Source organism: Bufo gargarizans, chromosome 3, assembly GCF_014858855.1.
Source record: "Bufo gargarizans isolate SCDJY-AF-19 chromosome 3, ASM1485885v1, whole genome shotgun sequence".
In the NCBI taxonomy this organism is placed as follows: domain Eukaryota; kingdom Metazoa; phylum Chordata; class Amphibia; order Anura; family Bufonidae; genus Bufo; species Bufo gargarizans.
The window spans coordinates 82,797,592-82,825,570 of record NC_058082.1 but is presented as its reverse complement, the minus strand read 5'-3'; the positions used below and the strand labels follow the sequence as shown (position 1 = coordinate 82,825,570).

Below are 27,979 nucleotides of genomic sequence, written 5' to 3'. Positions count from 1 at the left end.
GTGGGGATAAAATCTGCACTGCAGGTAAATTTATACTGTCATTTTTCACAGTATTAGGCCTCATGCACACGATGCGGACCCATTTACTTCAATGGGTCCTCTAAAGAATCGGACAGCATCCGCGGCCCCGCAAAAAAAATATAACATGTCCTATTCTTGTCCGCGCTATGCGGACAAGAATAGGCATTTATATTGCCAGTGGCTGTTCCGCAAATTGCGGAAGGCAACACGGGCGGCTTCCATTTTTTGCAGATCCGCGATTTGCGGACCGCAAAAAACGGCATGGTTGTGTGCATGAGGCCTAAGGCCCCTTTCACACGAGCGTGACGGATTAGGTCCGGATGCGTTCAGTGAAACTCGCACCATTTTGCAAGCAAGTTCAGTCAGTTTTGTCTGCGATTGCGTTCAGTTTTTTTCACGCTTGTGCAATGCGTTTTGATGCGTTTTTCACACACATGATAAAAAACTGAAGCTTTACAAACAACATCTCTTAGCAACCATCAGTGAAAAACGCATTGCATTCGCACTTGCTTCCGGATGCAATGCGTTTTTCACTGAAGCCCCATTCACTTCTATGGGGCCAGGGCTGCGTGAAAAACGCTGAATATAGAACATGCTGCGTTTTTCATGCAACACAGAACTGATGCGTGAAAAAAAAACACTCATGTACACAGACCCTTTGAAATGAATGGGTCACGATTCAGTGCGGGTGCTATGCGTTCACGCCACGCGTTTCACCCACGCAGAAAACTCGCTCGTGTGAAAGGCCGGGCTTGTATTGCAGCCCGCAAACAGCGGGTCCACAATATATAGGCCTTGGCAGTTTTTGCACCGCATCACGAATGCAGACCTATTCACTTGAATAGGTCTGTAATCCGGAAGGTGCGGTGCGGAATGGAGGCACGGAACCCCACGGAAGCACTACAGAGTGCTTCTGTTGGGTTTCTTTCCGTGCCTCTACACCTCAAAAACGTAGTGCACTTTTTTGTGGTGCGGACCATCGGATGCGTATCGCGGACCCCATTCAAACAATTTGCCCGGCCGGCACACGTTCATGTGCATGCGCCCTAAGGCCCCTTTCACACGGGCGTTGCAGGAAAATGTGCGGGTGCGTTACGGGAACACCCGCGATTTTTCTGCGCGAGTGCAAAACATTGTAATGCGTTTTGGACTCGGTTGAAAATAATCGCGCATGTTTGGTACTCAAACCCGAATTTCTTCACAGAAGTTCGGGCTTGGGATTGATGTTCTGTAGATTGTATTATTTTCCCTTATAACATGGTTATAAGGGAAAATAATAGCTTTCTGAATACAGAATGCATAGTACAATAGCGCTGGAGGGGTTAAAAAAATATAAAAAAAATTTAACTCACCTTAGTCCAGGAAAATTGTAAAGGAAAATGTTCTTTTAATTTGTTTTTTGTTATTAGAGTACTCGATTAATTGTTGGATTAATCGGTAGAATACTCAATTACAAAAATAGTCGATAGCTGCAGCCCTATCTACTAGCGTTTAGTAGATTGTTAGGAAGGAACGCTTCGTCCCACACAAAGGGACCTTTAGGCAATATCCAATATCACTGCATGTCAATTGACTCCCAGTGGTGTATATAGAAGCAAAGGGGATCCAAAGAAATGATCAAACTGGGATTTGCTATCAAGGATGGAAGTCCTGACAGGTTTTCCTCTTCCAGTGTCAAAGGTGATGGGGCTAATCCCAGCTGGGCCAACTTGAAGAGCCCCATAGCAGTCATGGTCTTGAATGGTTGACATGTCATGCATGTCCCCAGGAGAGCAGGATGAGGACTCACAGTCCCACAACCTGATACGGGTTATTCAACCCATTTTAGCTGAATGTTTTACACCTCTGCAGTCGACCTATTCAGCTCTGCTACTCTCTGTACTGCCGATAAAGCGGTTCTAGATTTAAAAAAAAGATCAAATACTCTCCAACCTAATAGGCAGTTGTGCTGATCTGTAATTTAGTCCGGCAATTTGGTCCCTGAGCGCTGATCTCACGGATGAGATTGTAGAAGAAGCTAAGGGGGGGTAGAGGAGTGTCTGAGATGGTATAATTGCTTACTCAGTTCTTTACAATGACTTTCTCTGGGATTTGCAGTTATTAGAAGACATTTTAAGCAACCTGTAACAATGCGCTGCTCGTAATAGGAATATAATAACAGGTAACTGGGGAATTCTGTCATTCCGTGACTAAAATGGAGATCGAGATCCGCACGTTGCACAGAAGGTTGTGTACAGTGAATGGTGCTGTGTGCTGCAAATCAATTCCCGCTGCTGTCCTACCGCACTCGCTTGCGCAGTAGTACAGAGATCATGTCACTACGTCAGTTCTATTACAAAGGTGGTAACTCTAAATACATTGATACAAAATATTTTAGAAGTGCAGTATCCGGGCACAGTACTGCGAGCGGCTGCCTGCGTCTTCTCAGTATTAATGCTATTCTCATACAGAACACTACAAGCACTGCTACAAAGAGCTGCTGACAGGACAGAAAACGGCGGGGATACATACATTATGTGCTGCTGTGCTAAATGCACAAATAGAAACCGCACAAATAGACTCTGTGCTATAGACATTCAGATGCCTTTCAGGGTGACCTACTCTCCAACCATATTAACCATAGATGTCAACGTTCTTATCGGCACCACATCTATCTACAGGCTTTGCTATACAGGTGAAACTCGAAAAATGAGAATATCGTGCAAAAGTCCATTTATTTCAGTAATGCAAATTAAAAGGAATTGCATAAATGTAGCTTAAAATTAGAATTTTGTGAAAAGGTTCAATATTCTAGGCTCAAAGTGTCGTACTCTAGTCATATAATTAATCCATACCCCCTGAGCAAAGGGGACCTCAAAATTGTGACTTTGGGGTTTTCATAAGCTGTAAGCCATAATCATCCAAATTATACTAAATAAAGGCTTGAGATATCTCGCTTTGCATGTAATGAGTCTCATGTTAGTTTCACCTTTTAAGTTGCATTACTGAAATAAATGAACTTTGCACGATATTCTAATTTTTCGAGTTTCACCTGTATTGGCTTGATGTTGGATACCTTCAGCTCCATAAGGTATTACTGGGAGGCAGCCGAGTTTGATTCTGTTCATGTCGAAAATCTGGTGGCTCAAGAGCTGCCTCTTATTAGTCATCACAACAAGGCCCAATCCTGGTCAGTTCCGTCCACAATAGAATAATTACTTAGATGCCAGATGCTCCTACCTGTGCCTGCTTCGCTAAGCTAAAAGCTGACGTGCAGGACTCCTGCCACCACCATGCTTCACTGTAGGGATGGTATTGGGTAGGTGATCAGCTGTGCCTGGTTTCATCCAGACACAACGCTTAGAAGTGAGGCCAAAAAATCCAATCTTGGTTTCATCAGACCAGAGAATCTTGTTCCTCACAGTCTGAGAATCCTTTAGGAGCTTGTTTTTTTATTTTTTATTTTGCAAACCCCATGTGTCTTTTACCGAGGAGAGGCCACTTTCTGGCCACTCTGCCACAAAGCTCACATTGGTGGAGTGCTGCAGTAATGGTTGAGCTTCTGGAAGTTTCTCCCATCTGCACACAGGATCTTTGGAGCTCAGCCAGAGTGATCATTGGTTTCTTGGTCACCTCTCTTACCAAGTCACTTCTTATCCAATTACTTTGGTTTGGTGTGGTGGCCAGCTCTAGGGCAAGTCCTAGTTGTTCCAAACCTCTTCCATTTAAGAATTATGGAGGCCACTATGCTCTTGGGAGCTTTTAGTACAGCAAAAATCTTTGTACTCTTCTCCAGATCTGTGCCTCTGAGCTCTACAGGCAGTTCTTTCTTCCTCATGGCTTGTTTTTTGCTCTGAAATCCATTGTTGGCTCTGAGACCTTATATACACTGGGCTGAGTATCTTCAAATCATGGCCAATCAACTAAATTGAGCACATGTGGACTTTAATCAAGGTGTACAAACATCTCAAAGATGATCAAGAGAAATGGAAGGCCCCAGAGCTAAATGTCAAGTGTCATAGCAAGGGGTCTGGAAAATATCTATGTCCATGCAAAATTTTAGTTTTTCCTTTTTAATACATTAGCAAAAGATCTACAATTCTGTTTTCACTTTCTTATTATGGGATATTAAGTTCAGACTGAGAGGGGAAACTTGATTATTTTTTTTGCACAAGGCCGCAACAAACCAAAATATGAAAAAAATCAAAAGGGTCTGAAGACTTTTATAGGGCTCTTTCACACAAGCAGATGCCATGCGGGTAATCCACTGCGTGAAAGAGAGCCAAGCCGGGCTCTGGACAGCAGAGACACGGAGCATTAACATGATTGATAATGCTCTTTGCCTCTCTGTGATCTTTTTACTACAAAATCACAGTGAGATAAAGTTGTCACCGTGATTTTGTAGTAAAAAGTTCACAGAGGCACGGAGCATTATAAATCATGTTACTGCTCCATGTCTCTGCTGTCCAGAGCGCGGCTTGGCTCTCTTTCACACAGTGGATTACCCGCACAGCATCTGCTCGTGTGAAAGAGCCCATAGTGTAAGAGCAGGTCAAAAGGTAGGTCTAAAAAGGTTGCACAAGGCTGCAAATAGCCTAGCACTGTGTCTATGGGCAATATGGAACAAACAACTGGTTGCATCTATGTATAATAAAATATAGTTAATGGGCAGCATGGTGGCTGAGTGGTTAGCACTGGCGCCTTACAGTACCGGTCCTATGTTCAAATCCGACCAAGGACTACATCTGGAGTTTGTATGTTCTCCCCGTGTTTGCGTGGGTTTCCTCCGGGTTCTCCGGTTTCCTCCCACACTGCAATGACATACTGATAGAGAACTTAGATTGTGAGCTAACTGTGAGCATTGAGGAGAATGAATGATGATACTGTCTCTATAGCGCTGCGGAATATGTTGGCACTATGTAAGTAAAAGAAATACTGCAAACTAGACTGAGAAAGCAAAAATCTGTGGTTAGCAATGAGATAGAACTATATTTTGCATTATATCACCCAAAAATGCTCTCATGGATTTCCTGTTTCTCCAAAAAGTAATCTTGTTATAGTAATCATTTAGAAGTAAAGTAAAAGTGCTAGAAATGTTTGAACATTGCAAATAAAAGCAGATTAGTAAAATACATTGGATTAAAAGTGAATTTTAATCTGGTCTTGAACACACCTGTGCACTGTGGGGTCATTTTACACGCCATCGCAGTTCTAGTCTGTAATGACCATAAGTTGTAGGAAAATAAATTAAAGGTGATGAAATTGGGAGGTTGTAGCACAAAGTGTTAACACTTGTAATTGATTCCAAAAATAACTGTCAAACTGTTCGTCTCCAAGCAAAAGTAATAGACCGCAGGAGGAAAAAATCTGAGTGAGGAAAGGTAAGAGAATGAGGAAAGAATGCAGGAAATGTGTGACTTCTGGTTAGCAGTAACCATATAACGAGAACTTGGCAACGAATGACTCTTCTCTGCGTTTCACATGATGAGTTTTCCAAACCTAATCATAAAAATTATTTTGAGAAAGGAAAATTGGTTTTAAAGAGATCTATTACCTAAACGCACCACCCTATATAGGGACAGCTCCATTTGGCAGTCCACCTGCGTGCAGTCAGGTAGAGAGTTGGAGCGGAGCGCAGGGTGTGGTTATCGGTCTTCACCCACCCTCCTCTGTCTGCATTGAAGAGAGTTACAACAGCTGGAGCTTCTTACCAGCTGTTGTAACTTTATCCAAGCAGCAGCTCTGTGGGGACTGACAGGAGAGGAAAGGACGTAATTTTAACAGGAAACATTAGGTAACTTTCCACTGCTAGGATGTGCAGAAGAAACAAGTTTGTGTAATTGGGGCAACAATTACATATGTATCACATAGCAGTACTACATAGGATTGCAGTAAAGCAGTACTAAATAGTATATGTGTGTGGTACAGTGGTACTTTGTATGTGTGTTGAGTAGCAGCACGATGTATGTGTGTCTGGTATAGTGGCATGTGTGCTGCACAGTTGTACAATGTGTTTGGCATAGCGGTGTGATGTATATGTGTGGTATATTGGTACTATTTATGTTTGTGATACATACAGTATACAGTTGCAATAAAAAGTATGTGAACCCTTTGAAATGATATGGATTTCTGCACAAATTGGTCATAAAATGTGATCTGATCTTCATCTAAGTCACAACAATAGACAATCACAGTCTGCTTAAACTAATAACACACAAAGAATTAAATGTTACCATGTTTTTATTGAACACACCATATACACATCCACAGTGCAGGTGGAAAAAGTATGTGAACCCCTAGACTAATGACATCTCCAAGAGCTAATTGGAGTGAGGTGTCAGCCAACTGGAGTCCAATCAATGAGATGAGATTGGAGGTGTTGGTTACAGCTGCCCTGCCCTATAAAAAACACACACCAGTTCTGGGTTTGCTTTTCACAAGAAGCATTGCCTGATATGAATGATGCCTCGCACAAAAGAGCTCTCAGAAGACCTACGATTAAGAATTGTTGACTTGCATAAAGCTCAAAAGGCTTATAAAAGTATCTCCAAAAGCCTTGCTGTTCATCAGTCCAAGGTAAGACACATTGTCTATAAATGGAGAAAGTTAGGCACGGCTGCTACTCTCCCTAGGAGTGGCCGTCCTGTAAAGATGACTGCAAGAGCACAGCGCAGACTGCTCAATGATGTGAAGAAGAATCCTAGAGTGTCAGCTAAAGACTTACAAAAGTCTCTGGCATATGCTAACATCCCTGTTAGCGAATTTACAATACGTAAAACACTAAACAAGAATGGATTTCATGGGAGGATACCACAGAGGAAGCCACTGCTGTACAAAAAAGACATTGCTGCACGTTTACAGTTTGCACAAGAGCACCTGGATGTTCCACAGCAGCACTGGCAAAATATTCTGTGGACAGATGAAACCAAAGTTGAGTTGTTTGGAAGAAACACACAACACTATGTGTGGAGAAAAAGAGGCACAGCACACCAACATCCCAAAACCTCATCCCAAGTATGGTGGTGGGGGCATCATGGTTTGGGGCTGCTTTGCTGCGTCAGGGCCTGGACGGATTGCTATCATCGAAGGAAAAATGAATTCCCAAGTTTATCAAGACAATTTTGCAGGAGAACTTAAGGCCATCTGTCCACCAGCTGAAGCTCAACAGAAGATGGGTGTTGCAACAGGACAACGACCCCAAGCATAGAAGTAAATCAACAACAGAATGGCTTAAACTGAAGAAAATAAACCTTCTGGAGTGGCCCAGTCAGAGTCCTGACCGTAACCCGATTGAGATGCTGTGGCATGACCTCAAGAAAGCGATTTATACCAGACATCCTGAGAATATCGCTGAACTGAAACAGTTCTGTAAAGAGGAATGGTCAAGAATTACTCCTGACCGTTGTGCACGTCTGATCTGCAAGTACAGGAAACATTTGGTTGAAGTTATTGCTGCCAAAAGAAGGTTCAACAAGTTATTAAATTCAAGGGTTCACATACTTTTTCCACCTGCACTGTGAATGTTCACAAGGTGTGTTCAATAAAAACATGGTAACATTTAATTCTTTGTGTGTTATTAGTTTAAGCAGACTGTGATTGTCTATTGTTGTGACTTAGATGAAGATCAGATCACATTTTATGACCATTTTAGAAATCCATATCATTCCAAAGGGTTCACATACTTTTTCTTGCAACTGTATATGTATCTTTGACAATCCAAATTGTAACTGGGAGAGAAGGGACATTGAAATTTTGTCAGGAAGAAGGGATAATGTGAGCAGCACGGTGGCTCAGTGGTTAGCACTGGTGCCCTTCAGCACTGGGTCCTAGGTTTGAATCCAACCAAGGACAACATCTGCATGGAGTTTGTATGTTCTTCCTGTGTTTGCGTGGGTTTCCTCCCGTTTTCTCCCACACTCCAAAGACATACTGATAGGGAATTTAGATTGTGAGCCCCATTGGGGAGAGCTTGCTGCTAACGTCTGTAAAGTGCTACGGAATATAGTAGCGCTATATAAGTGCATAAAATAAATAAATGATGTGCCATTTAGAAAAAAAGAAGCAATCAGAGAATACAGAAGGATCTTATGTAATCATTAGAAGAGCACTAGAGGGGCTAAATTACTAGGCAGAGGGAAAGACGTTCACCGGCACATCTGGCGGAGATATATGGCGGACGCAAATACCTTTTTCTTTGCTCTACAGTCACAGCTCGAATGCATCAAAGGAAACAACTGCATACAATCCCATACTGGTGGACTATGTCCCTGCACGATGGACAAAACTGGTATTCAGAAATCAGTTCTGTGCCTTATCACAGCAGTAACATTTGTAGATTGATGAAAATAACTTTCATTCATTCTAAAATGTTCCAGTGTAATTAGCAAAGATTATTTTCTCCAGGGATGATACCTATTAGTGTATGATGAGAACTTGCAATATTGTTGCAGATTTTAGGAAGCTCCATTTACTTGAACAGTAAAAAGTCAATGAATATTTTATGACCCTTTATGTATCAGATTTCATCTGGATCTTGCCTTGTAATGCTAAATAATGAAAGCAGTGGCAGGATCTGCATGTGGATTTTGCTCAACACACCCTTATGTGTTATATGTGGATTCAACAGCAGATTTTGCTGAGGATTAGCCAAAGCAAAGGGTGAAAAATTGGATAAAAAATCTGGGACATATAGGGCATCCTAGAATGGTAAAATCTGTGCAGACTTGCAGAATCTACACTTAACAAATACGCCATATTTTATTTACAGCGTATAGCTCGTGCAAAGTGGCATAAGACTCCAAAATGGCGACAAACTTGTACATAACAACGACACCCAAACTTGTACCTAAGCATGAAAGCAATCAGCTACATACTTTCTCAAGGACCTGGTTTAGGTCCAGAATGTGGGACTGATGACTAAATTTATCACAGTAGGACTTGTTGGCTAATCTCTCAATTTTACATCAGAATGAGGGTTAGTAAGACCGCAGAGTGCACCTGTCTTTGTTATTGTTATATTTAAATTTATTAAAGCTCCAACTTCAAGACAGCATTGAAGAAGAAACCTGAAACCTATTCTACAAGCCCCTCAACTATGGTGGCAACCTCACCTGTTTTTGAGATGGGCCTCCACATCACAGCGCTGCATGGTGTCCTTGCAAGCATTGGAAAACGGGCAAGAGACAACAAGCTTGTCCAGCAGTTTGTGCACCAGGATACTGGATTTCTTGCACAGTTTAAAGTGCAGCCGCTTTCGGTCCAGCGGACAAAAATCCTTCTCCTGTAAGAAGTTTCTGAGGCACTTGTAGCAGAACGTGTGGCCGCATGGGGTATCCAGCGGCTGTAATAATGGTTGAAGGCAAATGTGGCATACCAGGTCATCATCCACTTCATTCAGGTAATTGTAAAGGTGGTTCTCTCTGGTCCAGTGCTGCTGACCACAGTCAAAGCACAAGGGGTTCAATGAGGCATCATCCTCTACCACCACTAGTTCTTCCATCGCTGTTCCCATTGTGAAAAGTCCAAAGTACCTCAACAACTAGTCTTTCTTCCAGTCCTCAGCATTCCACATAGGGAGCAGATGCTGCCATTTGTCTTCCTGAAATAATAGAAAAAAAAATATGTTATTTCAATGCAGGTTATTGCAAAAAGAAAAAAAAATTGAAAACATGGAACTGACTACTGATGATGATGATGGTAATGATGTACAGGTTGAGCGTTGACTTCTAGGTGCCTGGGTGTCTAGTATTGCAACAAAACAGGTCTTTTACTTGAAACGTCAGCTTGTGTCTGCATATGGCAAGAGCAGATGTTTCTAAGTCCCTTAAGTCATAGCCAAGCAGCCGCAATAGGGAAAGTGGCTTAGTGAAGTCAAAGATTCACATGACAATCTGTTAGTAAGACATCTGCCTGTCCTCGGATCCCCTGAACTATCAAGATTATCTCCGATTTTTACAATATGTTGGCATTTATGAGTACATACTGTATATCCTCAGTATACTCAGCATGCACATTCTGGCCTATGACGAGGGAAAGCCCAGCTCATTGCTCCTATAGCTAGTAGAAAGCTACACAGTCCTCACTTTTCTACAGGACCACAGCACATCCAAAAAATCAAGGGAAAACATGGGAGAAATGGGAGACACGTGATGGTGTGGACAAACGCTTTGACTTTATTTCTACTATGTCCCAATACCTTCTTGGTTTGGTCCTCGATACTGGAAAATTTAGGTCCTATATAGTCTCAGGTTTGAAAGCCATTGCTATAGCTACACATACATGGCTTTGGTTCCATGCTTGAAAACTGAGAGACCAAAACCTGAGACCATGGGCAGCACAGACTTCCTCATTAACCCCTTAGTGACTAGCCTGTTTTGGGCCTTACTGAGCAAGTGCTTTTCTTCCTTTTTTCATCATCGCATTCCAGGAGCTATAACTTTTTTATTTTTCCGTCTATATAGCTGTATGAGGGCTTGTTTTTTTGCGGGACAAGTTGTAGTTTTTAATGGCGCCATTTTAAGGTAGGGTACTTTCACACTTGCGTTTTTCTTTTCCGGCATAGAGTTCCGTCACAGGGGCTCAATACCGGAAAACTGATCAGGTATATCCCCATGCATTCTGAATGGAGAGTAATCCGTTCAGTTTGCATCAGGATGTCTTCAGTTCAGTCGTTTTGACTGATCAGGCAAAAAAAAAAATACCGCAGCATGCTACGGTTTTCTCTCCGGCAAAAAAAACTGAACACTTGCCTGAACGCCGGATCCGGCATTTTTTCCCATAGGAATGTATTAGCGCTGGATCCGGCATTCAGAATACCGGAATGCCGGATCCGTCGTTCCGATATGCGCATATCGCTAAAAATGTGAAAAAATGTACAAGACTGATCCGTCTGTCCGTATGACAAGCGGAGAGACGGATCCGTCCTTGCAATGCATTTGTGAGACGGATCCGCATCCGGATCCGTCTCACAAATGCTTTCTGTCAGCAGCAGATCGGCGGATCCAGCGGCCAGTTCCGACGACGGAACTGCCCGCCGGATCACACTGCCGCAAGTGTGAAAGTAGCCGTACACATAACTTTATGATTAACTTTTATTAACTCTTTATGGGAGGGAGATGGGAAAAACAGAAATACTGCCACTATGTTTTTACGTTATACATTTTACGGTATAAATAACATAATATCTTTATTCTCTGGGTCAGTATGATTACAGTGATACCAAGTACATATACTGTATTTTTCGCCCTATAAGACGCACTTTTTGCCCCCAAAAGTGGGGGGGGGGGAAATAGCAGTGGTCTTATGGGGCGAATGCTGCTGATTTTGCAGAGTTTTCAATGATACACTCGCCGCGATGCCGCGCGGCGGGTGTATCAGCTATGAGGGAGGAGGGGCTGGGGGCCGGCATCTGCTTTTATAATGACAGCGGGGCCCGTGCAGTGACTGTATTCTACTACACGGGCCCCGCTCACTGTATAATCGTATCTCTAATAGTTAATTGTTATGTATATAATCGCATAACCAGCGCTGTGTATTACTTACAACTACAAGCGATCACCGCTCGGTAGGTATCAGGGAGGAGGGAGAAGGCAGGCCGGGAGGACAGGCGCTGGCAGCGTGAGTCATACGTCACGCGCCTGCGCCGCCCACTTTATGAATGAAGCAGGCGCCGTGGGCGCACGACATATGACTCACGCTGCCAGCACCTGTCCTCCCGGCCTGCCTCCTCCCTCCTCTCTGCTACCGAGCGCTTGTAGTTGTAAGTACCGTAATACACAGCGCTGATTACCCGATTATATACATAACAATTAACTATTACAGATACGATTATATACAGTGAGTGGGGCCCGTGTAGTAGAATACAGTCACTGCACGGGCCCCGCTGTCATTATAAAAGCAGATGAGACCCCCACCCCGTGTATTGAGGGTCATTCACTACAGGGACACTTATGGAGGGGATCTGTGGATGACACATAGCATAAGATGCTATATATGTGTCATCCACAGATCCCCCCATAACTGTCATACACAGATCCCCATAACAGTGCCATCCAGAGAGCCCAATAAGAGCCACCCACAGATCCCCCATAAGTGTCACCCACAGATCCCCCATAACAGTGCGCCATCCACAGATCCCCCATAACAGTGCCATCCACAGACCACAATTAGTTCAAAACCCACCAAAAGCACACCTTTTGGTTCAAAAAATTTTTTTTCTTATTTTCCTCCTCAAAAACCTAGGTGCGTCTTATGGGCCGGTCCGTCTTATAGGGCGAAAAATACGGTACATAAAAAATGTTTTTGCATTGACGCTTCCCAAGACCCATAACTTTTTTATTTTTCTTTCTATGGAGTTGTGTGAGGGATTGATTTTTGCGGGATGACTTGTGTTTTTCATTGGTATTATTTTGGAGTAAATGGTGCCTTTTGATCGCTTGTTATTAAAAAAAATTCGGTGGCAACTAAGAATAAATTAGCAATTCTGTCTTGTTTTTATTTTATTTTTTTACGGCGTTCACCATAGGGGATAATTTACATTATATTTATGTAGTCCGGGTAGGCAATACCAAACATATGGGGAATATTTATTTATATATATATAAAAAAAATTCATTGAAAAGCGTATTTTCAATGGAAAAAAAAGCTGAATTTTTTTTTATGGGATTTTTTATTGAATAAAGGGGACTATAACAGATAGATTTTTGATTGCTTTTGAAATGCAATGCACTATCCCTATAGTGCTTTGCATTTTAATGGCAATGCTATCCTAACATTGACCAGCAGACTGTGCCAGAGAGGCGCAGCCTTCTGGAAGTTACTAAAGGCTGGTCTAGGGCCTACATCAGACCCCAGGCAGCCATCACACACACCGGCACCCCGCAATCGCATTTGCGGGGTGCTGATGGGAGACAGAGGAGCCATTGCCCACGGCATGTAAAGTGTTAAACAACCCGGATCGGCACTCCTGCCGGTCCGGGCTGTTAGAGCAAGAGCACCGGGTCCCCGATCCACGGGGGACCCATGCAGCGCTTAGACTGGGCAGCCGTAAAAAAGCTTAGTGACCACCGTAAAAACACGTATGGGTGGTCACTAAGGAGTTAAAAAGAACTATGACTTGGAAACACTGCGGTGCATCAGAGAAAACAGTTTAATAATAAGTCAGGCATGGAGAGACATGTCTGCCAAGCAACCCCTCACCATGTTTTCCTCGCCAGGCTCGGCTTAATTGACAGGTCACAAGTAGGAAGAGATCTGTCAATGAATTTGACTCGGACAAGGAGATGCCACGGGGGAGCTGCTAAGTGGACTCTTTCCTTGTGATGGACTTATAACGTTATAAAATTATGTTCTCTCTGAAACGCCAATCCTAATAAATTCCCCTGTAGTTCTTTGTAATAAGGCAGTCTGTTGATAATTATGCTGCCCATAGTTAGGGTAAAATATAACTGCTTACAGGTTCCCTTCCCTACCTAAATCATTGTAAATTTGTTTTGCACTATAAGATGCACCTTTTCCCCGAAAACATGGGGCCAAAATGTCAGTGCGTTTTATAGTGCGAAGCAGCAGCGTCTCAGTATAAAATAATGTATGTGCTACATATTGCTGGTAAGGTCAAGGAGAGTATGGTGCTGTAGACGCCCAAGAGCACAATTCGGTGTGAAGTGCACGTACCAGAAGGCAATAACAGTACTAGTTGAAGGGAAGGAGTCGGGAAGCAGTGGGAAAGCTGAGAAAGTATTAGGCCCCTTTCACACGGGCGAGATTTCCGTGCGGGTGCGATGCGTGAGTTGAACGCATTGCACCCGCACTGAATCCTGACCCATTCATTTCTATGGGGCTGTTCACATGAGCGGTGATTTTCACGCAACACTTATGCGTTGCGTGAAAATCGCAGCATGTTCTATATTCTGCGTTTTTCACGTAACGCAGGTCCCATAGAAATGAATGGGGTTGCGTGAAAATCGCAAGCATCCGCAAGCAAGTGCGGATGCGGTGCGATTTCCACGCATGGGTTCTAGGTGACAGTCTATTCACTGTATTATTTTCCCTTATAACATGGTTATAAGGGAAAATAATAGCATTCTGACTACAGAATGCTTAGTATAATAGTGCTGGAAGGGTTAAAAATAATAAAAAAGTTAACTCACCTTATCCCCATGATCGCCTAGTTCCCGGTCGGTCTCTTCTTTAGCTGTGACTAAAGGACCTGTGGTGATGTCAGATCACATGCTCCATCACCATGGTGATGGACCATATGATTGGAGCATGTGATCTGACATCACCAAAGGTCATTCAGCCCAAGCCCACAGCTAAAGAAGAGACCGACCGGGAACTACACGATCATGGGGATAAGGTGAGTTAACGTTTTTATTATTTTTTTAACCCTTCCAGCGCTATTATACTAAGCATTCTGTATTCAGAATGCTATTATTTTCCCTTATAACCATGTTATAAGGGAAAATAATAGAATCTACAGAACATCAATCCCAAGCCCGAACTTCTTTGAAGAAGTTCGGGTTTGGGTACCAAACATGCGCGATTTTTCTCACGCGAGTGCAAAACGCATGACAATGTTTTGCACTCGCGCGGAAAAATCGCGGGTGTTTCCGCAACGCACCCGCACATTTTTCCGCAACGCCCGTGTGAAACCAGCCTTAGGCTGGTTTCACACGGGCGTTGCGGAAAAATGTGCGGGTGCGTTGCGGAAACACCCGCGATTTTTCCGCGCGAGTGCAAAACATTGTCATGCGTTTTGCACTCGCGTGAGAAAAATCGCGCATGTTTGGTACCCAAACCCGAACTTCTTCAAAGAAGTTCGGGCTTGGGATTGATGTTCTGTAGATTCTATTATTTTCCCTTATAACATGGTTATAAGGGAAAATAATAGCATTCTGAATACAGAATGCTTAGTATAATAGCGCTGGAAGGGTTAAAAAAATAATAAAAACGTTAACTCACCTTATCCCCATGATCGTGTAGTTCCCGGTCGGTCTGTTCTTTAGCTGTGGGCTTGGGCTGAATGACCTTTGGTGATGTCAGATCACATGCTCCAATCACATGGTCCATCACCATGGTGATGGAGCATGTGATCTGACATCACCACAGGTCCTTTAGTCACAGCTAAAGAAGAGACCGACCGGGAACTAGGCGATCATGGGGATAAGGTGAGTTAACTTTTTTATTATTTTTAACCCTTCCAGCACTATTATACTAAGCATTCTGTAGTCAGAATGCTATTATTTTCCCTTATAACCATGTTATAAGGGAAAATAATACAGTGAATAGACTGTCACCTAGAACCCATGCGTGGAAATCGCACCGCATCCGCACTTGCTTGCGGATGCTTGCGATTTTCACGCAACCCCATTCATTTCTATGGGACCTGCGTTACGTGAAAAACGCAGAATATAGAACATGCTGCGATTTTCACGCAACGCATAAGTGTTGCGTGAAAATCACCGCTCATGTGCACAGCCCCATAGAAATGAATGGGTCAGGATTCAGTGCGGGTGCAATGCGTTCAACTCACGCATCGCACCCGCACGGAAATCTCGCCCGTGTGAAAGGGGCCTTACACCAAGCTGTTGGAGTTAGAAGGCATGCGCCAAGTGCGCAGTGCTAGTGTACTGTGGCGTTGTGCAAGGGGAAGTGAAGCATAACTGTGGGTAAAGCATAGTGGCATGCATCAAGTGCAAGATGTTAGTATACTGAAGTATAGTGAAAAAAGGACCCTCAGCTCCAGTTAAACATCTAAACGGAAACATGGACAAATTTAGCCTTGGGGTAGGAACATAAATACGTTGGGAATAGGGGTATAACTAGAGGAAAGGGTTAACCTGCCCATAAAATGAATGCAGAATCTAGGACAGGGATCAGCAACCTTCGGCAATCCAGCTGCTGTGAAACTACAACTCCCAGCATGCAAACATGAGGTGGCTGATAACTTATCTAGGAGAAAAAAAGAAAATAGAAGGAAATACTCAAACAAGAGGGCCACCAAAATCTACAATTAAACCACATGGATAAACGGGCAATGTATTAGATTGTATAATATAGATAATATTAATTGTCTGCAAGAATGTTTTTTAGGACACTATTTTGTTCAAAATATTTTTTTTTTTTTACTTTTCTCCATCTAAAACCTGGGTGCGTCTTATGGTCTGTTGCTTCTTATAATGCGAAAAATACAGTAATGTGTACAGATTTGAGGACATTTCAAATCCATACGATGCCCTGTCATAGATTTTCCTTGTAATGTTGCAGATTTTGCCCCTTACAATGTAAAAGGAGAACCTCTATGGCCAAATCTGCAAAATAATCAATATGAAAGGAATGCAGACTTTCCTGTGGATTCTAGGGTATTTCCACACAAGAAGTTTCAGATGTACGTTTCAGATGTACGTGAACAGTATTCTTGGAGATAACATATTTGTGTACTATATACTTCCCGTGATATAACCCTGCGGTACTACACAACACCAGTGACTGTCTGTCTGCCGTCTCTAACATTATATCCTCCTTCTATCTGAAAATCTTTAAAAAACTGAACTACTGGTGTTTTCTCCTTCCACTATCCTACCTAAACCTTATATCTCCCTCTCAGTGTGTGGCACTGTCATAACTCCGGGACAGCATGTCTGTTGTCTTGGTGTTATATTTGACACAGATTTTTCCTTTACCCCTATATTCAATCTCTTGCCTGCTCCACAAAAACATCTCTAGAATTTTCCCCTTTCTTACTGTGGAAACAAAACTCTCATTGCTGCCCTGATCCATTCCCATTTTGATTACTGTAACTCAATCTATCCTGAACACAGCAGCCAGGCTCATCTATCTGCCTAACCGCTACTCCGATGCCTCTGCCCTGTGCCAGTCATTACACTGGTTGCCCATACAGTACATGATTCAATTTTAAATGCCAATTCTCACCCACAAAGCTCTCCACAGTGCTGCACCCCCTCCGTCATCTCTGTCCACCATCCTACTCGTGCTCTCTGTGGCATCCACTGTAATCCGAACCTCTCACTCCCATCTCCAGGCCTTCTCCCGAGCTCCACCAGTTCTCTGGAATGCTCTACCCTTAGAAATTAGGTTAATCTATAAACATCCATAGTTTTAGACGCTCCCTAAAAACACATCTTTTTAGATTAGCCCAGGGTTTCTCAACTCCAGTCCTTGGGACCCACCTACCAGTCATGTTTTCAGGATTTCCTTAGTATTAAGCAGGTGATATACAGTAATTAGTGTCCATGCATCAGGACTTACACCAGGTATTCATTCTGTGGGATATTCTCAAATCCTGACCGGTAGGTGGGTCCCGAGGACCAGAGTTGAGAAACCTTGGATTAGCCTATCGCATCCCCTGATCTAACTCTTTGCCATTTCTCCCCCTTCAGAATTATTAATCTGAACCTGATCTAGTAACATAGTTTATAAGGCCGAAAAAAGACATCTGTCCATCCAGTAGTATCAGAATAACTCCCTGGATCAACTACCCCTCTCTAGTAACTATAACCTGTAATATTATTACACTCCAGAAATACATCCAGGCCCCTCCTGAATTCCTTTATTGTACTCACCATCACCACCTCCTCAGGTATAGAGTTCCATAGTCTCACTGCCCTTACTGTAAAGAAGCCTCTTCTATGTTTGTGTTCAAACCTTCTTTCCTCCAGACGCAGAGGATGTCCCCTCGTCACAGTCCTGGAGATAAATAGATGATGGGAGAGATCTCTGTACTGACCCCTGATATATTTATACATAGTTATTAGATCTCCCCTCAGTAGTCTTTTTTCTAAAGTGAAAAACCCTAATGTTGATAATCTTTCAGGGTACTGTAGTCCACCCATTCCAGTTATTACTTTAGTTGCCCTCCTCTGTACCCTCTCCAGCTCTGCTATGTCTGCCTTGTTCACAGGAGCCAAGAACTGTACACAGTACTCCATGTGTGGTCTGACTGGTGAGTTGTAAAGTGACTATGTTCTCATCACGGGCATCTATGCCCCTTTTGATTCAACCCATTATCGCATTGGCCTTGGCAGCAGCTGCCTGACACTGGTTTCCACAGCTTAGGCTACTTTCAGACTCGCGTTTTGTGCAGATCCGTCATGGATCTGAAAAAACGGATCCGTTACAATAATACAACCGCATGCATCTGTCATGAACGGATCCGTTTGTATTATCTGTAACATAGCCAAGACGGATCCGTTAGGAACTCCATTGAAAGTCAATGGGAGACGGATCCGTTTTCTATTGTGCCAGATTGTGTCAGAGAAAACGGATTCGTCTCCATTGACTTACATTGTGTGCCAGGACAGATCCGTTTGGTTCAGTTTCGACAAGCGGACAGCAAAACGCTGCAGGCAGCGTTTTGGTGTCCGCCTCCAGAGAGGAATGGAGACTGATCAGAGGCAAACTGAGGCATTCTGAGCGAATCCTTTTCCATTCAGAATACATTAGGGCAAAACTGATCCGTTCTGGACTGCTTCTGAGAGCCCATGACGGATCTCGCAAACGGAAAGACAAAACGCGAGTGTGAAAGTAGCCTTAGTTTGCTGTTCACTAAAATTCCTAGGTCCTTTTCTATGTCAGTGTTACCGAGTGTTTTACCATTTAGTATATACTGGTGACTTGCATTATTCCTTCCCACCTTACATTTGTCAGTGTTAAACCTCAATTGCCACTTCTCTGTCCAGGCCTCCAATCTATCCAGATCCATCGGTAACAGTATACTATCGTCTTCCATGTCAATTACTTTACACAGTTTAGTGTCATCTGCAAAAATTTATATTTTACTATGCAAGCCTTCTTCAAGATCAATAATAAATATATTGAAGAGAATAGGGCCCAATACTGACGCCCGAGGTACCCCACTAGTGACAGTGACCCAATCTGAGTGTGTACCGTTAATAACCTCCCTCTGTTTTCTATCACTGAGCAAGTTCCTTACCCACATACAGACATTTTCCCCCAGTCCAAGCATTCTCATTTTATATATTAACCCTTTATGCGGTACAGTGTCAAATGCTTTGGAGAAGTCCAGATATACGACATCCATTGATTCGACGCTGTCAAGTCTAGAACGTAACTCCTCATAGAAACTGATTAAATTAGTTTGACATGACCGATCCCTCACGAAGCCATGCTGATATGGCGTTATTTGCTTATTTTCATTGAGGTACTCCATGAGAGCAACTCTTAGAAAACCTTCAAACAGTTTACCCACGACAGATGTTAAACTTACTGGCCTATAGTTTCAGTATAGAGTCCTTAAATATCAGAAATAAGGGTCTGGCTATGACATTACTTAATTATCTTAGGATTCGGGGGTGTATGCCATCTGGTCCTGGCTATTTGTATATTTTAATCTCTTTAAGACGCCGCTGTACTTCTTCCTGGGTCAGGGCACTTTTAATGGGGAATTTACTTTTACATTCTGCATTTCAGTTTATTTTCCTCAGTGAACACAGTGGAGAAAAAAATATTTAATAGCTTTGCTTTCTCCTCATCGCTCTCTGCAACTCCCCCCTCATTACTCTGTAAAGGGCCGACACCTTCAGATTTATACTTTTTACCATTTATATATTTGAAGAACATTTTAGGGCTAGTTTTGCTCTCTTTGGCAATTTATCTCTCGGTCTCTAGTTTGGCTGCTTTTTATTAGTTTTTTACATATTCTATTTTTTTCCTTATAGTTTTTCAGTGCTTCCTCGCTACCCTCCTGTTTTAGTGATTTAAATGCTTTCTTTTTGTCATTTATTGCTTTCTTTACAGTTCTATTTATCCACATTGTTTTTTTTCTTGTTCCTTAACCTTTTATTCACATAAGGTATGTACCTCTCACAATTAGGATTTAGGATGCTTTTAAAAATATCCCATTTTGTGGCTGTATTTTTATTTTTGAGGACTTTGTCCCAGTAAGTTAAGCCTATGGTCTCTTTTTTGAAGTTTGGTATTTTTGTTCCTCCCTGAAGAAACACTCTTATTTATGGTCACTATTTCCCAGGTGTCCCCCAACCTGCACATCTGTTGTTCTGTCAGGTCTATTGGCTAATACTAAGTCCAGTACGGCTGTCCCTCTAGTCGGGTCCTGAACCAGTTGGGAAAGGTAATTGACTTTGGCTATTGCCAAGAACCTGTTTCCTTTATGAGATATACAGGTTTCAGTTTCCCAGTCTACATCTGGGTAGTTGAAGTCCCCCATAATAACGACCTCATTATAATCTGCCGCCTCGTCTATCTCGTTTAGTAGTAGATTTTCTGTGGACTCTGGTATATTAGGTGGTTTATAATAAACTCCTATTAGTATTTTATTATTGTTTTTGCCTCCATGTATTATGTCAAAGTCCTCCTCACACATCACCAATTCCAGTTCCCCAGTTTTATTAGTCAGGCTTCTTAGTATACATACAATTAAGAGTTTTTTGTATATTTTTTACCCTACACCTTTCCTTCTGAACTGTTCTAGTCCCTCCTTCCATTCCTTTCCCAGTCCCATTACCTCACCTCTGGTCTCTATCTGCACTATCTTCCCATCCTATAACGTAATTACCCCCCCCAGTCCCTAGTTTAAACACACCTCCAACCTTCTAGCCATCTTCTCCCCCAACACAGCTGCCCCTTCCCCATTGAGGTGCAGCCCATCCCTACTATAGGGCCTGTAGCCGACAGAGAAGTCGGCCCAGTTCTCCATGAACCCAAACCCCTTCTTCCTACACCAGTTCTTGAGCCACTTGTTAACCTCCCTAATCTCCCGCTGCCTTTCTTGTGTGGCTCGTGGTACAGGTAGTATTTTGGAAAACACAACCTTTGAGGTCCTTGCCCTAAGCTTGTGACCTAAATCCCTAAAATCATTTTTAAGGACGCACCACCTACCTCTAACTTTGTAATTGGATCCGATATGGACCATGACTGCTGGATCTTGTCCAGCCCCTCCCAGTAATCTGTCAACCCGATCCTTGATGTGTCAAACTCGAGCGCCAGGAAGACAACACACAGTTCGATGATCCTGGTCTTTGTGACAGATTGCCCTATCTGTACCCCTAATAATTGAGCCTCCCACTACCAGCACTGGTCTGGCTTGCCCTGCTCTCTTGGTCCCCTGCTTACTGGAGCTGACATTCCCCTGACTGGCAGAGGAAGTGTCCGGCTGCAGCAGTGCTCTCTCTAAACTGACATCCCCCTCATCTGCCAACCTTGCAAACTTGGGGTGTGTCAGATCAGGGCTAGCCTCCCTGACACTCTTCCCTCTACCCCGCTTTCTGTTATCCAGCTAGCTACCTCACTTTCCTGAGCCTCCTCGCTACCACCCTCCCCCACATATACCTTATAGAGTGCTTGCTCAGTGAGCAGCAAACTCTTATCCAAATTGTCAACGCTTCTCAGTGTGGAAACTCGCCCGGTTAGATACACGATGTGCGATTGCAAACGGGCAATTTGCTCACATTTTGAACAAAGATATGCCCTCAAACAGCTGTTCCAGGACTGCATACATTAGACAAGATGTGCACTGGACTGCGCTGTCAATAATGGAACACATACTAAATGGGGATTACGCAACAAAAGAGAAAAAATACAATATAGTGCAGTGATAAGAATCTAACTTACTGTAGTTCCCTCCAAAAGTCATGTAATCTAAAGTCACACGCTTCATACAAACACACACTTGAAATCAAACACGCAAACGCTCACAAACTCGCATTATTTGTCTGCGTGTATAAGAGAAGTGCAGCTCTCAAACCAGACTGCTTTTTTCCCTCTGGATTCAGAATCCACCACACCACATGCACTCAGAAGCACTACAGACATCGGCTGGTGACTGGCTCATGCAGCCTTATATCTACTCCCCCATTGTGTTAAGATGGCCGGACCATAGTATAAAACAAGCACTTTTTACCTATTATGTCACCTTTTTGTATCACCCCAATTTCCTCATAGATTGTAAGCTCTTGCAAGCAGGGCCCTCATTCCTCTTGTTTTAATTGTTGACCTGTTTGGTGCTATTTTTTTTTATGACTCTGTTTGTACTTGAACCCCCTGATTGTAATGCGCTGCGGAATATGTTGGTGTTATATAAAAACTATTATGATTTTTATTTTTGTCCATTATCCACCAAGATAGGAAATTGAAACTAGCTAAGGATATCTCATCATATCATTCGATGTGCTCAGATCCAAGCAATGGTACTATAGTTATACTACTGCATTGTATACAGTTACATTCCAACTCCTTCTCCACCGTCCAGGCTGCCTCTAGCTTCCAGAAATGATGAGACACACAGAAGCAGAGAGGAGGCAGGAGGTGGCGATGGAATGTGACTCGGTATGGCAATGTTGTTTTGTAGGCTTTTCCAGTCTGTGGAAACCTGGGCGAACCTCAAAAGAAAACTGTAATGGCTGCCATCAGTAGTTGCTTCAATGGAAATCTAATACTTAGGCCTCACACCCATGGTTTAGGTCTGCATCTGAGCCGCATTTTTTGTGGGACGGATGCGGACCCATTCACTTCAATGGGGCAAAGATGTGAACAGCGCTCTGTGTGCTGTCCGCATCTGCATGACAGGGTACTGGTTATACCCACTCGACCCCCCCCCTTTTAATCCTCAGGCTGCCCTCCACGCACCATCCAGCCTCCAGTTCCCACTCTAACCTTCTTCCCCCCCAAATAACCACACTGACACCTGGATGGAATAAATTGGCCACAGCAGCCTTTTATTAAACAAACATACATATAAAATTAACCCCACATTAACCTAACTCAGGGGGAGGTCCTTGAAGCCCGAACCTTTTAAACCATGTCGGGGTGGCCGACCTTACCTCCAGCCGTTGTACCTTGGCTCGGAAGCACCACGGTTGACCCACCCCAACAATTTCCGCCACAGCCGCCAAGCAACCATGGGAGTCCAGCCCCCACCGTGGGGCCCTCCCATCCTCGTCCTCTGATAAACCCACCGACTCCAAGGACCTCCCACCGCCACCCTAAGCCGCCGTGACAAGAGCCTCCCTTTTACCTCCCCTTGTCTTCTTCCATTCTTCACCTTTTATTATTACCACTTCTTTTTCTTTTTTTTTTCCTATGTATTGTAAAGAAAAAAAAAAAAAAAAAAAAAAAAGAAAACCCCCAAGTGCAAACCAACCCTCCACCCCAAAACCCCCACACCGACGCCAATTTTCCACGGGCCCCCCCCCCCCCCAAAACAGAAGGGCGGGTGGGCGGGGGTCAGTATGCACCAAAATGGCCCCTCTCTCCTGCCTCACTCCCCCTTTTAACCCCTCTGGCTCCCCCCACCTAAATCAAACTCACCAATCCCCTACTACTCACAGGGAGAGATCTTTTTAAACTACCCCTTGTCATGCTCGCCTCCCCCTATGCTGCGCCCTAAGTCTGGCTCCTTCTCGTCTGTTCTGCGACCCCGCAAAAAAAAATAGAACATGTCCTACTCTTGTCTGTATCAGGGAATGCACAATTTGCGGACCGCAAAAGGGACATGGTCATATGCATGAGGCCTTAAAGGGAGCCTGTCACCAGGAAATTCACTGGTAACCAATGGGGGACATTTACTAAGAAGGCTTTATACGCCGGTCTTAGATTAGATTAGTCTAATTTATGACGAGGCGCGTTTTTCTTTATAAATTATGTAGGCGCGTCTATGGCAGCACAGCCTCCGTCCTGATGTCACCCGTGTGCTGTCCACATCCATATGGCCGAGCCGCAAATGACAGAACATGTCCTATAGGCGTTTTTTTCAATGGTGACCGTGAAAAGTGCAGGATGCACACAGACTGTATCTGTATTTTGTGGATCTGCAGTTTGCAGACTGCAAAACGGATATGGTTGTGTGAATGCACCCTTACAGTATAGGGACAAGCCCCTTCGAAAATGGGGTGGTAATGCCCAGTTGTCAGTTTATTCACACGTTTCCAGGAGGAACAACAGAGGAACAGTGCTTCAGAAGCGTTTTACTAACACATCAGAAGATGAAGAAGACTTACAAGGGCTGCATAATACAACTTACGGCTTCCTTTGCCTTTTCTCCACAGCAACCAGAATACTAATAGATTTTACACCCCCCCCCCCCTCCCCGAAACGCTTACAAGATACAAATGACACACAAGTGTTAGTGATTTCAGTATGTTAATCACACTTTCCGCGCTACTCGAAGTCTCGCTGAATTCTATTGAATATGACATTATAAATGTGGACCCAAACAGACGCCAGTGATTCTGCCATTAAAACTGATCTGTTTATTTGCGTTTTTAGGGAATGCATAAATTCAGGCCGAGGATCCATTAACCTCGGTATTCATCTCGCTGCAGACAACGGGCGTCTGGAGCCGGATATCAGCTGCAGTGCGGGGCGAAAATGAGGCTCCTTGCGTCTCTGGAAAATTCATACACAAGTGAAGAAGTCTTCTTAACAGATGTCAGATAGTCATTATACATTGCTGAAAATACTGGTGGGGGTCTACTCATACCCCCATATTTTTATATTGTACCGTACAATTATCTCCGGGGAGGGAAGGGTGCACAGCAGCACATACTGTAGGTGCACTGAGAAAAGAGAATTAAATTGTATCCACACGTAAGACGTCCTGCCACAATGTCTCATCATTACTCTGACACTCTTGATACCTCACCTCCTCGCTTTTACACCTCCCCCTCCCCAAGTTTTCGTTGTCACCTACTGAGGCACTAGTAATTTCACAGCTTTAAATTCGGTAGTAGCTACAACAAGAGCCTGGTGATACTAGTAAAATAGGGAGAGGATTGAACCACATCGGAGAGATGATTGAGACAAAGAGAGAACATTTCATAGGACCGTTCATACTTGCAGTATCAATTTTTCAGTTTTCAAGATCTCTGCTTGTAGTCATTAAATAGGAACCTTCACTGATTTCATATAGAAGGTAAAAATCTGTCATGCTTACGTGATGGGCGCATGGGTCCTTTCACCCTGCGCTGTAAACATATGGCGATGGAAGGTGGGCCTTAAAGAGCATCTGTCAGCAGATTTGTACCTATGACACTGGCTGACCTGTTACATGTGCACTTGGCAGCTGAAGACATCTGTGTTGGTACCATGTTCATATGTGTCCGCATTGCTGAGAAAAATGATGTTTTATTATATGCAAATTAGCCCCTAGGAGCAGCGGGGGCATTGCCTTTACTCCTAGAGGCTCAGCTCTCTCTGCAATTGCTGTGCCCTCTGCACTTTGACAGGGCCAGGTGTGCTGATGTTTACACTTGCTAGTCATGTCAATAAAAGTGCAGAGGGTGTGGCAGTTGCAGAGAGAGCAGAGCCTCTAGGTGCAATGGCAACACCCTTGTTTTTCATGCATATATTAAAACATATTTTCTCAGCAATGGGGGCACATTTAGGACCAACACAGATGCCTTCAGCTACCAAGTGAACATGCAACAGGTCAGCCAGTTTCATAGGTACAAGGCTGACATAGGCTGACAGATGTCCCTTAAGCACTTTTTCCCATACAAAAAATGCCTTCTCATGTCCTAAAAATAAAAAAATAAAAAAACAAAGAGAAAAACTAAAAATACTTAGCATCGTCATGTCAGTAACAACCTAAAGTACTACCTATTGGTAGTAATCTTGTACAGTAAATACCATGAAAAAAGAAATGCCAGAATTACTCTTTTTTGTTTATCCCACTTTCCAAAAATAAGGGATAAAAAGTGGTGAAAAAGTTTTATATGCCCCCATTTTGCTCTCAATACAGACTTTCAGCTTCACCGAGGGATCAGGCTACAGCTGCTGCTCATAAAATACTATGGAAATTGTAGGGGGAGCAAGAGGAGGAGGAAGAAGATGCAGAGAGGGAGAGAGAGACAGACACACAGATGCTGCTAGTTCCAGTAAGTGTTTTACTGTCTTGCTCCAGTGCTGGATTCGCTGTTACACTTTTCACTACTGCTGTGAAATGTCCTTCATGCTGCTGCTGCTGCTGCTTCTAGGGGTACCCTACAGAGAGACCGGGGAAAAGAACTTCCACTTCACTATGTGTTGTTAATGAGGGACATCAAAGCTGTTCTCACATTCAAGTCTGCACTCGAGTGACACGTGACACGTGTAGCGAAATACCCAATCGAATATATTTTTTTACTATCCTCCTGTGTGGCCTCCCATCTAGCACTCTCGCACCCCCCAATCTATTCTCAACTCTGCTGCCAGGTTAATCTACCTCTGCCCCTGTTACTCCCCTGCCTCCCCCTCTTCCAATCTCTTCACTGGCTCCCCATTGCCCAGCGAATTTAGTTTAAAATACTTACAACTACATATATGGCCGTCCACAACCTGTTCCCTCCTTACATTTCTGACCTGCTTTCTCGATACATCTCCACACGTAGTCTCAGATTCTCACAGGACCTCCTCCTCAGTTCTCCTCTCATCTGTTCCTCACACAATCGACTACAAGATTTCTCATGTGTCTCTTCCCTACTCTGAAACTCACTACCCCAACACATCAGGCTCTCCTCCAACATCCAAAGCTTCAAGAGTAACCTGAAAACCCACCTTTTCAGGAAAGCCTACTATCTACAATAAGCATACTGCCACCACACAGCCACAAGAGCAGCTTATACCCTCACCTACTGTGTTCTCCCCTTCCCTTATAGATTGTAAGCTCTTGCGGGCAGGGTCCTCTACCCCTCTGTACCAGTCTGTTGATAGTTTCTTGTTTACTGTGTTTTTTATTTCTGTGTAACCCCAGCTGGATTTACACCGCCATGGAATAAATGGCGCTTTAAAATAAATAATAATAATAGCAGCTAAGCTCCACCTACTAGCTCAGGGAAAACTGACAATTAGAGATGGAGTCTACAAGAGTGGAGAGCTGGTGTATATGCAGAACACAAGTCATATAATGGCCACATATAGTTTTATTCCTGGCTACATTGCTTAATAGGGTATTTCCCCCCTTCTAGATGTTTTCTGCTGAATGATCCAAAAGTAATCATTTAGAATAAAGTTCTGTGCATATATACCGTATATACTCGAGTATAAGCCGACCCGAGTATAAGCCGAGGCCCCTAATTTTACCCCCAAAAATGGGAAAAATTAGTGACTCGAGTATAAGACTAGGGTGGGAAATGCAGCTATAATGCAGAGTGTATGTGTATATAATGCACACACTCTACATTATATACACACATCTGCAAGAGGGTGACTCAGATTGATGGGAGTCTGACTCTGACTCCCTGTATTTAATGCAGAGTGTGTGCATATACACACACACTCTGCATTAAATACAGGGAGCCATCCACAGATCTCCCCCCTAAACAGTGCCATCCACAGATTCCCCCCTAAACAGTGCCATCCACAGATCACCCCTCCCCTAAACAGTGCCAGGATGGCACTGTTTAGGGGAGGGGGGATCTGTGGATGGCACTGTAGGGGGATCTGTGGATGGCACTGCCATCCACAGATCCCCCTACAGTGCCATCCACAGATCCCCCTCCCCTACGCTCACAGCAGTATATTTATAAAGTAGTATTCATCAGTATTCTTTAACTTTGGATATCTTACTTTGTCTTTACTCCGGTAATAGCAGTCGCAGGCAGTGCGGGGAGCGGCGCTCACTCACTGACGTCACGCGCCTGCTCCCACTAGGCGGCGCAGGCGCGTGACGTCAGTGAGTGAGCGCCGCCCCCCGCACTGCCTGCATTACCGGAGCAAAGACAAAGTAAGATAGTAGACTCGAGTATAAGACGAGGAGGCTTTTTGAGCACAAAAATTTGTGCCCAAAAACTCGTCTTATACTCGAGTATATACGGTATGTCAAAATTGGATCTCTTTAGAAATCATCAGTACTATCTTGAATGGCTTATTCAGCATTCTATAGTAAGAATACTGAATCAGTCAAGTATAGTGGAAGTTGTATGCAGAAACATTGTGCAGCTTTAGGACCTGGACCTGCCATCACTGAAAAAGCCATGAATTTCCTACAAAACTACCGTATGTCCATGAG

General features: G+C 43.6%; 1 protein-coding gene across 1 annotated transcript in view; it reads right to left on the bottom strand.

Annotated features, from left to right (window-relative positions):
• LNX2 (ligand of numb-protein X 2) overlaps positions 1–27,979 on the bottom strand; it is a 145,092-nt gene that overhangs the window by 49,357 nt on the left and 67,756 nt on the right. Inside the window, exon 2 of the mRNA XM_044286119.1 lies at positions 9,111–9,598. Coding sequence (XP_044142054.1) covers positions 9,111–9,511 — 401 coding nt within the window. The 5' untranslated portion in view covers positions 9,512–9,598. The remainder of the gene's footprint in view (positions 1–9,110; positions 9,599–27,979) is intronic.